Source organism: Paramisgurnus dabryanus, chromosome 12, assembly GCF_030506205.2.
Source record: "Paramisgurnus dabryanus chromosome 12, PD_genome_1.1, whole genome shotgun sequence".
NCBI classification, from domain to species: domain Eukaryota; kingdom Metazoa; phylum Chordata; class Actinopteri; order Cypriniformes; family Cobitidae; genus Paramisgurnus; species Paramisgurnus dabryanus.
In genome coordinates, this window is record NC_133348.1 from 30863888 (window position 1) to 30876904 (window position 13017).

Consider the following 13017-nt stretch of genomic DNA (forward strand, 5'->3'; position numbering starts at 1 on the left):
GTTCTGAGTGAGACGCGGAGCTGCGTCTGAGCACATGATGACAAAAACGATCAACGCGTCGTTTAAATGAGCGGTAAAAGCCCGGTTTTGTCGTGGGTTCCTTGCACGCACGAGTGTGAAGCCTATGAATGAAAGCACGTCAATAGGCTTGTTCGACTTCATGCGGCGCCGCAACAATCGACAGCCGGGTGACGTCAAACTACCGCGAGAGTGATCCGCGAAATCATACGGAGGAGTTTGCTTTTAAATCGCTCTCGCGGAACTTTGACATCATTCGGCTGCCGGTTCTTGTGGCGCTGCATGAAGTCGAACAAGCCTATTATCTTCTCATCAGTTCACACGCACCAGCGCAGCGCGTACACTGGCGGGGAGCAGAGCGAGACCTTAATGGATTTTAAACCCTGCATATGTATCCGAGTCTTGATCGGGAGGTAACGTCCGATTCCGATCGAGTCTGATACCACGTGATCGTGGCCGATTTCCGATCACGTGATCGGATCGGGACATCCCTAATTGGTACCATTGAATGAATGGGGCTAAGCTAAATGCTATCGAAGTGTCGCAGCGCGCTCCAGCGCTTACACAGAGTAAAACATTTTACTCATTTTTACACCTATGTGCTGTGCCATTCCTGTCAGATCCAGTGTTAATGGTGCAAATCCAGCATCGACTTGAGGCTTCTTTACAAATGAATCCACAGTACACAAAGTAAACAAACACTCCACACGCAAGCTGGAACTTTTTTAAAAACAAACTTCAACCACATATTCCTAATGTTATGTTCTGAGCCTCCCAGGTATTGTTATACAGCGACTATGTTCTTCCACAATCGAACACTCCGTTTCCATGGGTACTCATAACAGATCACTGCGTCAAAATAGAAGTCACTCATGAAAAATGTATTCAAAAGTCAATAACAATCTTACAATCTTTAAACACATGTTTACTGATTGTTTGTAGGCTAGTCCTATTTTGTTTCAAAACTCTGCAAAAATTCTGTGGTGTGAAAAGTAGCCTGCTCGCTGGCTGGGTACATGTTTGCCCGGCCAACCGGGCCGTGGGCCGGGTTTGGGCAGATAATTAATGTTGATGTGTCGAGTTACATCGGGTCTGGGCTTTAAAAGCCACGGGCCGGGTCGGTTTCGGGTTGTAGTTTTCTAGGGCCATTGAGAACTCTAGGGAGGTGGTCGTTGGGTGATAGCGGTGATAACCTATGGCCTGCAGCAGTATGACTTTACATCTGAAACTTTGTGAAGAAAGGTAAAACCGATGGATCTCGTTGCAAAAAATTTTTTACATTGCCTATATGGGCACATTTCGGGTTTAAACCAGATGACAACGGAAAAACAGAAAATCTTGATGAGCCTGCTTGCAGAATATGCAGAAAACGGTATTTGTTACAACTGCCATCACCACCAATCTCCGTTACCATCTGAAGATTAACCACCCTACGGCCTACGCGGCCCTTGGATTAAGCACTGCTTCTGCTGCCGCTCAACCATCCACATCTGGTGAGAGGCAGCTGAATATGGCCCAGTCATTTTCCAAGGCGACGAAATATAAAAAGACAGTGACTAACAAACAGTGTGACTCGATATTTGGTATTAGGAATGGTACCCTTCCAGATGGTGGAAAAAAGTTAATTTAAAGAAATGTTGAATACTTTCGACAAACAGTACAAGTAGCCTGGGAGAAAGTACTTGTATAGTAAGGTAAAAAAATAATAATTAATAATAAAATAAGGTAAAGGATGAGGTGCAAAGAGAACTCCAGGAAATCAGTAATTTTGCACTGACAACAGATATGCGGTCAAGCGTGAATATGACCCCATATATGAGTCTCACCGTTCACTACCACCCAAAAGACTGGTCACTGAAATCCGAGTGTTTGGAAACAAGCTACAGCTCTGTGTCGGTCCCTAGTAAGAGTTGTTTTCTTAGAGCTGGAACAAAAAGAAGAGCTGATAAAGACACAAACAGAACTTCAAATCCCACAGCACAGCCTTATTCTGGTAAGAATTGATGACATCATAACCAATTCTGAACAATTCTGAAATCGGCACACCCCTACTAAAAACATTGCTTGTGTGCATTTTAAGGCAAAACAAAGGGTACTGATGTAATTTAAGATATGTCAGTGCAACTTGTTTTTTTTGTTTGGACAGCTTACATTTTTTTTAGTCTAGGTCTAGTCTTATCCCTGTCCAGGAAACGCCCCATAATGTTCAAATGTTTGCAAGTGTTGTGTGTTCCTTGGGGTCATAGTGACCATTTTCTATGTTTTACAGCAGTTGTTCTCAAACTAGGGACTGCGAGATTGTGCCAGGGGGCCCCAGTGACATTTAATAAAATACATTTATAATACATTCTGTGTAATTAAACCTCAGAAAAATGCGCTTCTAACCAACAGCGCTACATTGTATAATTTAATGTTTTGTTTAATTCAAATTTTAAAGGTGACATTTCGCAAACCTTTTTAAGATGTAAAATAAATCTTTTGTATCCCCAGACTACATATGTGAAGTTTTAGCTCAAAAAAGTTAGTTAAATTACAAAATCTGAAGGTATATCATTATAGACCAAGGTCTTGGCTGTTCAGCAATTTACCGGTGCAACCTCCCCAGTTTGTATTTTTAACATAAAATAGGCGTTTTTCCAGTTATTACTCATACAACATTTACTTTAAGCCTAAATTTGATTTTTTTATTTAATAAACATATTTTTGTATTAAGAGAGAGTATTACTTTAATAACTCAACAGCACTAAAGAAACATATTGTAATCATATTCATTTAAAACAAATAAAACTCTGTCTGATGGTGACCGCGGCCTCATTAAAACATAACATTCCAAAATGTATACCACTCAAGTCAATGGCTTCTTGCTTAAACTTTATGCAAATATTTGGTCCAAAAAATAACAATCCTGAGCACTGCGATGAACACATATCAAATCATAACTTCCTTAAATACATAAAACCTGACAGAAAAGACAGAAAACCTGACGGTGGTGACATCTGACGGTGGTGAAAAAAAACTAATCTTTCACATGAAATAGATGAGTTGTTAAACATTAGCCATCTTGTTTCCCCTCTGTTGCTAGCTACTTCAAACTTCTTCTTAAAAATGATACATTTATTTCATAACCAATCTAATATTTTTTATACAAAGATTACGGTGTTGACATGTTATGGTTGTCACAGTAGCAGTGTCAAAAAATATTAACAAGTTTAAGAGAAAATATCAAACATACAGGAGCTTGAGTGATCTTGAAGCATGCAGTAGAGCTGAAGGTTTGAAAATGGGGTCCTCAGGAATGCAGTTGACCCTGTAGTTGTCTTATTTTATTGCTTTTTATAAATATCTGACGGTGGTGGAGCAACACCGTCATGACCGCAGCCTTCTTAAAACTGATGCAATTAATCAGAGCGCGTCATGAAAGTCCAGGCGCTCTGTGTGCCAGGGAGCGAGAATAAGACATTCGCTGGTTTTAACCCTCTGCATGCTAACAACCTCTCTGATCAGAGCTAGGACTGCTCAATTATGGGAAAAATCATAATCCTGATTATTTAACATGATTACGTAATGACTGTTAAAACATGCACATGCGCGCACACACGCTCACACACATACAAACAATTCAAAGCATTTGTTTAGTGCTGTTGCAGAAGGCTACACATGTCAAGCAGTGGTGCTCTTAGAGGTGCCTTTAAACACATCGGCCCAGCGGAACGCGATCATATTTTAAAAATAAGGAATGTATTGCTACAACTCCTTGAATGCATATCATAAACAGGATTACTACCTAGTAAACTGACTTCGGACAGAGCGCAGCTCTCTGCACGTGCACGAGAGTGAGAGAGGCGCCAATATGCAGCGGGTTATATTTTAAACAAAAAGGATAGTTTGCCGAAGCTCGCATGAAACACATTAAACTGAACAAATACATAAGGATTACTACTTTAGTTTATGTTTAGACTTCAAACAGATGTGAGAGCGCATGCACGTGAGACAGAGAGACGCGCAGCTGCTCATGATGCGCTGGTGCTAGAAGGAGTCCAAGACGTTCGCATTAAGTGCAGGTGCGTGCAACAAGGAATCCTCTTTAGGATTAACATGCATGTTAATGTAAAACTATGATGGTAATAATAATAACCATTTGCCAACTATCGTCATGACTATCGTCATCTTGTATTGTTTATCTGGGAATTCATTACCTTTTGTGATGTCATTATCTGTGTCATTCAGGTGTTTGTGATTATTTAACGTTTAAAGTGAAAATGTTTGTTTGATCAGCATACCCTAAAGAAAGGCTATCTATGCCGCTACGCGTAGGTTGCTGCCCAGTTTAATGTTTTTAATGTTATATAGCCATGTCTAAATAAAGGCTTTTTGTAATTTTTTTTAAATACGAAGAGTGCCTTGGATTCCCTTTTTTTCACTTTTCGTATATGTCAGGATTCTGCCACGAGAGTCTGTTTTATATTTATGTTTTATTGTGGTGGCAGAGTTCTGACAGTCTCTTGTTTCATGTGGAGGTTCATGCCTTGATAAGTGTGGCATGGCCTCTGGTGTCTCGTCTCTAGCCGCCGGAGCCATCGACGTCAGCGCGTTCAGCGCCGCCGGAGCTGCCTATGCCGACGCGTTAGCGCGACCAGAGCCGCCGAAGTCAGCGCGTTCAGCACGGCCGGAGCCGCCAAGGCCAGCGCGTCCAGCGTGGTCAGAGTTCCCCAAGCCGGCATGATTAGCGCGCTCGGAGCCGCCCAAGTCAGCGCATCTAGCGCAGCCGAAGTTGCCCAAGCCAGCGCGTCCAGTGTGGCTGGAGCCGCCCAAGCCAGCGCAGGTCAGCGCGGCCGGAGCCGCCCAAGCCAGCGCGATCAGCGTGCCCGGAGCCGCCCAAGCCAGCGCGATCAGCGTGCCCGGAGCCGCCCAAGCCAGCGCGATCAGCGTGCCCGGAGCCGCCCAAGCCAGCGCGTCCTGCGCGGTCGGAGCCGCCGAAGCCTGCGCGTTCTGCGCAGCCGGAGACGCCGCAGCCTGCGCCGTTGTCCTGTCCCGCACATTTCTCGCGGTTGATTCATCCCGCGGAGCTGTGACTACAGACTTTTGTTTTATGGACTTTGTCATTTGTGTTACATGGACTCATGTTTGTTTTGTTTAGTGTTTTGGTCTTGTCTTGTGTGTTCCCCTGAGGAGCGTCTGGTAGTCGCTCCTTTGGGGGAGGCTACTGTCAGGATTCTGCCACGAGAGTCTGTTTTATATTTATGTTTTATTGTGGTGGCAGAGTTCTGACAGTCTCTTGTTTCATGTGGAGGTTCATGCCTTGATAAGTGTGGCATGGCCTCTGGTGTCTCGTCTCTAGTCCCCGCCCCCTTGTTCTCCCTGTTAATTATTCATTATTAGTTCATTCCTTGCACCTGTGTCATCCTTGTTAAGTTCCCTATTTAATCTCCTCTTGTCTCTTGTCTTGTGCTGGATCGTTGTGTTGAATCGAGTCATGTCTTGTAGTTTATCGTGTTTATTCAGTTATAGTTTTCATCAGTATGTTTCTTGTCTAGTCAGTGCCGTTATTTCATGTTTCAATGTTGTGTTGCCCCCTCGTGGGCTTTTTGGTTTTCTGGTTTATTTAATAAATGTTCATTGTTCACTCCCCGATGTCGCCTGCACTTGGGTTCTCTTGTCTCCTGTCTCAAACCCTCACAGAACGATCCAGCCAGAACTGAACCCAGCAGCGATGTCGGGGAGGTCTGCGCGTTCAGCGCATATGGAGCTGCCGAACCCAGCGCGTTCAGCGCGGTCGGAGTCCCCGAAGCCAGCGCGTCCAGCGCGACCGAAGCTTCGAAGCCAGCGTGTTCAACGCCGCCGGAGCTGTCGGTGTCAGCGCGTTCAGCGCCGCCGGAGCCATCGACGTCAGCGCGTTCAGCGCCGCCGGAGCTGCCTATGCCGACGCGTTAGCGCGACCAGAGCCGCCGAAGTCAGCGCGTTCAGCACGGCCGGAGCCGCCAAGGCCAGCGCGTCCAGCGTGGTCAGAGTTCCCCAAGCCGGCATGATTAGCGCGCTCGGAGCCGCCCAAGTCAGCGCATCTAGCGCAGCCGAAGTTGCCCAAGCCAGCGCGTCCAGTGTGGCTGGAGCCGCCCAAGCCAGCGCAGGTCAGCGCGGCCGGAGCCGCCCAAGCCAGCGCGATCAGCGTGCCCGGAGCCGCCCAAGCCAGCGCGATCAGCGTGCCCGGAGCCGCCCAAGCCAGCGCGATCAGCGTGCCCGGAGCCGCCCAAGCCAGCGCGTCCTGCGCGGTCGGAGCCGCCGAAGCCTGCGCGTTCTGCGCAGCCGGAGACGCCGCAGCCTGCGCCGTTGTCCTGTCCCGCACATTTCTCGCGGTTGATTCATCCCGCGGAGCTGTGACTACAGACTTTTGTTTTATGGACTTTGTCATTTGTGTTACATGGACTCATGTTTGTTTTGTTTAGTGTTTTGGTCTTGTCTTGTGTGTTCCCCTGAGGAGCGTCTGGTAGTCGCTCCTTTGGGGGAGGCTACTGTCAGGATTCTGCCACGAGAGTCTGTTTTATATTTATGTTTTATTGTGGTGGCAGAGTTCTGACAGTCTCTTGTTTCATGTGGAGGTTCATGCCTTGATAAGTGTGGCATGGCCTCTGGTGTCTCGTCTCTAGTCCCCGCCCCCTTGTTCTCCCTGTTAATTATTCATTATTAGTTCATTCCTTGCACCTGTGTCATCCTTGTTAAGTTCCCTATTTAATCTCCTCTTGTCTCTTGTCTTGTGCTGGATCGTTGTGTTGAATCGAGTCATGTCTTGTAGTTTATCGTGTTTATTCAGTTATAGTTTTCATCAGTATGTTTCTTGTCTAGTCAGTGCCGTTATTTCATGTTTCAATGTTGTGTTGCCCCCTCGTGGGCTTTTTGGTTTTCTGGTTTATTTAATAAATGTTCATTGTTCACTCCCCGATGTCGCCTGCACTTGGGTTCTCTTGTCTCCTGTCTCAAACCCTCACAGTATAACCTATACCAAAGAGCACCTTCAATTTTTTCTAAATAATTTCTTCAGCTGTTTCTGAGCACTTTGTATTTTTTCGGATAATATGAATTCTCTCTTTGCTCTTCAAATGTCAACATTTCCTAGTAGAGTTCCTAGGATTTTATCTCCCACTTTTCCTCCTGGACAGTAAGTATAGCTTATCACTCTTATCATGTTATTTCAGTCTCGGGCACATCCCTCCACAATCTGTCCTGTCATTAAAACTGAAAACAAACATTTAAAGCCGATTCAATCTAACCTTTACTTGTCTTAATTTTTTGGTTTTTAAAGAGCCTTGGTTTTGATTTTGTAGCGGTGTTAATGTGAAATCCAGCTGTCTGTGTGTGCAGAAACACTTAACCACTATTTGACCCTTTACATTCAATGGGACCAAGCATGTTTTTCCCGTACTTAAATACTCCCTGCTTACAGTACTGTATATACAGTAGTCACATGAGGAATGTATGGGTGGATTAACATTCCCACATGCTCCTCTTACCCCACTTTTTCCTCAAACCCCTTGTAGTGGGACTGACTATATTTCATGAAGGTCTGTAGTTGTAATTGCTCTACTTTAAATTATGATTAGCTTGTAGCATAACATTGTTTGGCAAACAGTGTATTATTTAATGATATTTCTGTAGCAGATTCCCTGATGATGTTTCAAAATCATAAAAGTAAAGTCTAATCGTATTATTCTGATTATTATGTTTGCGAGATTGTATGAGGCCTTCTGATGAGGGTCAATGTGTTTGTTCAAATTAGTACTACAAAACTATTAATCGCAACTAATCGTTTGCAGAATAAAAGGTTTTTGTTTACATCATATACTGTATGTGTGTGCATGATGTATAATAATTATGTAAAAATAAATACACACAGATGCAAGTATATATTTAAGAAATATTTACATGCGTATATACATTTTTATATTAATGTATAATTTATATTATATATTATAAATTCTTAATATATACATTAGGGCTGTCAAAATGTCTGTGAAAACACAATTTATTAAACACACAAGGGAATAAAAGACTGAATAAATGGCCAGGCAATAAAATGTCCAGTGTTGTTGGCATTGGTGGCGACAGACTATGATGGTGAGTTGGTGACGGTGATGTTGATGGCAGCGTTGGTGGAGTGGTGAGCAGTGGTGAAAACCCAGGCTGAACACAGGAACATCCACACGAAGACGACAGCTACAACATACAACCCATCTCGATGACACGGTAATCAACGACGACACAGTAATCCAAACAACACGAGAGGCAAACATAGAGTGAGGATCTGGCGAGCAACAGAGAGCTGAGTGAGTCTTTTATGGAGAGCAAGTAATGATGAGCAGCTGGAGCGAGACAATTAAACTGTCTGTGTCTCAATGTCAATCAAACAGCAATGGATTTTTTGCTGACTCTTTCACTGATTACAAACATACATTTGCATAAAGCATCCATTTTGTCCATGCCAATGTTGATTAAAGTATTAAAAACGTAAAAATTGTTAAATTAAGGTACATTTAGAACGTATTAAAAAGTTGACAATCATGCGATTCATCTAGATTAAACATGCTAGTCAACATTTAAAGTGGATCAACAAAGTTAATGGGTATTGGGAATTGGTATAAGACAACTTTATGAAATGGTTGGATCCAATTAAAATATTGACTACCGGTAGTATATTTTAATGGATTGACAGCCGTAATATAAATAGATGTTTTCTTAAAATTATACATGCATGTGTGTGTATTTCTATATAAATAATTATTACACAGTACACACACATATATGATGTAAAAGAAATGATTTATTCTGCAAAAAATTACATGATTAATCATTTTGCAGCCCTACTTGAAGTAAATAATAAAACAAAAATGTAAAATAAAGTAAATCATTTACCTCTGGTGCGCTACTTTTCCATTGCTTTTCTATGTAAACACGCAATATACGGACATGTAATGTAAACTGATGCTTACAAATGTTAATAATAAACGACAAGTAATATGTTTTGCATTTCTTCCCTGTAACTGTACTGAAATTAAGCCAAACCGTGACTTAAAAACTGAGGTATCTACCAAGCGGTTGATTTTATTTACTGTTACACCACTGCTTTTCACAATGCAAGCAGGAGGAGGCCACAAAATAGCACATGCAACCATCATAAAATATAACTCTATTGGGATTTTTAATGTTTTCTGTAAATAAGTGTCAAATCTTTTTTTTATGAAAGGTCATACAGTATACAGTCTATATCATTTTTATTTTAGGGTGTACTGTTCCTTTAAGGGAGTTTGTGAATATTCTTTTAGATGGAAAAATACACAAACCTTCATTTACTGTAACCTCAGAAAGATTATACTGTACTGGGCAGACATACACTGTAACTCCAAGTCTCAAATAGAGGTCTGTGTTTATAGCATTGGGTTTTTTTCAGATTTTACAGTCGTAAGTATTACCAAATTATACAGTCACTAAAAAGCAAAGCTTGCTTCAAAGTTGTGAACGGTGCTTTTAGTGTTTGCAGTTTCAGTTTGATCACATCTTTTCCTCTGTTGGACAGACTATTTGCATGATTTGTTTGGTCCACTATTCTTTTCATTTAATGAAAATGTGTCCAGTTATATAAACATAGTTATTTGCACATGAGTGTTTTTAGGAAATCCTGTGTGAGATTATTTGTAATGCTCATGTTGAGTCTGTGGTCATACTGTATGTCTGATGTGTATCTTTTCTTAGTTTTCAGTGAAGGTCCTGCTGTCTGAATGTCTTATTGCTCTGGGAAAAAGTCGTGTCATGAGAGTCGCTCTTGTTCAGTTCCTCATGGCACAGATTGTTCAGCTGTCACAACACCTGTGGGACATCTGTCAGGTCAGTTTCACCACATTACCACAACCATGCGTGGATATACAGTAACAGTCATTCAGTGATGTACAGTACTAACCAGTGGGACCACTGGGGGATTCCTAGTGGTCCGTGCTTTCTGTTGGCCGATGTACATGTGTAAAATCAATTCAATTTCTATTTCTAACAATTTTGCATTGTTGCATAGCAGCTGTACACTGTTAAAACTTACCTATAGATTTACATTTATGTTATTTACAAGCCACAGTTTGCTCAATGTTAAATGAACATTAAACATTAACAAGTCTTTATCTTTACAGAATAAAACGTATAAATAATGAATAAATAATGTAATGTAATGTATACGGACAGAAGTAATAGCACACAACTCCTTATTGCTGAATTTAGTTGTTTTTAATAAGATCCATTACCACAGGTAGAGTAAATCAAGCCATGAAGTCTGCATTTATAAGCATTCATTAAAGAACGGGTCGTTCTGAGGAGCTCAGGGAATTCAAGGTTACAACAATGTAGTAAAAAATAAAATAAAAATCCTTTACGTATTTGAAAAATATACACATGACAATGTTGTCAAAAGATCCACATTACACACATCTGTGAAAATTACAAAAAATGCTGTATTTCACGTGCCATACCAGTAGATGGCGATGTTACTTTGTAGAGAATCATTACATGCCTGTGCCTGAGTACTGCAAAAGCATCTGGATTTATTTTATTTAGATGAATGATAAGGTAGGTTATCTACTACAAGTGACCCTGGACTACACATTTTGTAAACTTTGCTCAAGATGCGTTAAAGGTACCCCGATAAACACGTGTATGGAGTAATAGATTAACACTAGGATTGGCTACATGAATGTGAAATGAAAACTTGAACAGATGTCATAGATTTAATAAACTTTGAAAAAAAGTTTCGCTCGCACTCCATTCAGCCATTTTGTTTATATCACAACACATGAGGTTAAAAGGTTGCAATCAAAACTTCTATTAAAACTATATCGAGGTAAACACGTAAACAAGTCTTTAATTAGTTGATTGTAAAATGATGTGAAACAGAAGATGAGAGTTTATATGTACACAGACAGTAGGTGGCACTATGTGGTATTGATATCTGCATGCCATTAAAAATACAAGAACATCTTCTGTTCAGACCTTTCATGAACCGTAGAGCAACAAAAAAAGAATAAACAATAGTGAAAACATGCAAAATAAAGATGATCAAAATAAAGATGATCTGCAAGGTAAGAAGATGGGAGTAAAGCATTCTCACATAAACAACTATAGAAGATACCATAGTACTTACAATAGTAAACTGTAGTAATATTTCGCAACAAACATTACACGTCATCGACCAAGAACGCGCTATATGAAACATAATGGCGGCCTCCATTCAAATGAGCATTACATGTTGGGATTCTGAGAAACTGTTTCTATTAATGGACTTTAATTGTCTGATAATTACGTACAAAAAGTGCAGGGGTAAAGTCAACACACATTCATTTTATAATGTTTGTGATGAAGTGGGACAGGGCCGGCGCCCCTCAGATCACCATTAATGTTGAATGGGATTTTAATGATAAAATGCGCTATTTAAAAATCACATTTGCCTTGTGTATTGTCTTCCTAAAGTGAATTTTATAGTCTAATTATTTAACAAAACAAAAAAAAAAAGTGTGCATGTATTCTACCGTGACACACGCCCACTCATGTGTATAGGCTTGTTCGACTTCGTGCGGCGCCGCTAAAACTGTCAGGCGAAGACGTCAAAATGCAGTGAGAGCGAGACGAAATGACACTTAGTATGATTTCTCGAATCGTTCTTGCGGTACTTTGACGTCATCCGGCTGTTGGTTCTTGCAGCGGTGCATGAAGTTGAACGAGCCTTTTGTGTTGATGGCTTGACGCACGCCGACAATGAGCCCGCGTTCTGAGTCTCAGCGGGAAATCAGGATGTCGAAGTGGGAAAGTATATAAAAAGTTACGGACAGAAGTGGCAGAGTGACCTGGGCCTGCCCTGTAGCAATGGATATATGGAAAATAGTACTGCAAGTTCTGCAAACCGGACTCCGGATTGTCACACATCAATTAATGCCGTGGCGTGGATGAATTATCGGAGCATTTCAGGTGCACAGATCCAAATGTTCGGCTGTCATTAAGTCAATTCTGGCACTATGAACTTCAGCCAGACTGTACATAGTTTTGAAAAGTTCAGATGTTCATGTTCTTCAGCATCCTTGCAAGTTAACGTACAACCAACAGCCTATTATTGTTCTGCATTTAACGTTAAAGGTAAGCCTGTACGATCTCTCTCTCTCACACACCTGTTTATCAGGAGTAAATAGATAAAAACAGACATTGTTGAATTTATAATTAACGAATTTGAATTAGCCTATCCTACAGCATAGCTGTATATGTAAACGAGTTATTGTCATTTTGCTATTGTGGTTCTCTGCTTAATCGCTAGCTTATGGTGCATTACTTGTGGCAGTTAAAATATACGTTATATGATCAAATTGAACCAAAATGTTGATAAAATGTTGCGTTTGGACCGTTTTTGGGCTGAAAACCATCAACTCTACTTGCCAACACTGCCCCCCACCATTACGTTAAATTTCTTAAACTAACAGTTACTGAAAGCAAACTGAAAGTATGAACATTTCATAATTTCAAGGTTTTATATTTCATTAACTAATTTCACCATGGACATTCGAAAATGGATTAAAAAGAAACTACAGCAACTGCCACTACCTCTGGGTCTGAACTTCAAATGAGTAGTGTTGTGCTAATATGTAATGTTAGGTATGCGGTTTTTTGTTGTTGTTGTATTGTTCAGAGCTCTGTACGTTGCTCACTATAGCTGTGGTTTTTGTGGTTGTATTACAGAGATGTTTGTTTATAACACGTTAAAACTTAATGTACCAAACCTATGTATTTTCTAGCTGGGGGAATTATGCATTCATGTGATCGCCCCCTCTGGTATTTTAGACCAGTGGTTCCCAACCTTTTTAGCCCTAAGTACCCCCACAGCCCTATCAGTAAGGCTCAAGTACCCCTTCATCGAAACTAAACCAAAGTTGTGTTTTAAAGACAAATAATTAGTAATATTGATTAACTAATTAATTTTAAACATTAAAG

General features: G+C 41.1%; 1 protein-coding gene across 1 annotated transcript in view; it reads left to right on the forward strand.

Annotated features, from left to right (window-relative positions):
* The window catches only part of mei4 (meiosis-specific, MEI4 homolog (S. cerevisiae)), a 35126-nt gene that overhangs the window by 19244 nt on the left and 2865 nt on the right, over window positions 1-13017 (forward strand). The window contains exon 4 of the mRNA XM_065268880.1: window positions 9757-9888. Coding sequence (XP_065124952.1) covers window positions 9757-9888 — 132 coding nt within the window. The remainder of the gene's footprint in view (window positions 1-9756; window positions 9889-13017) is intronic.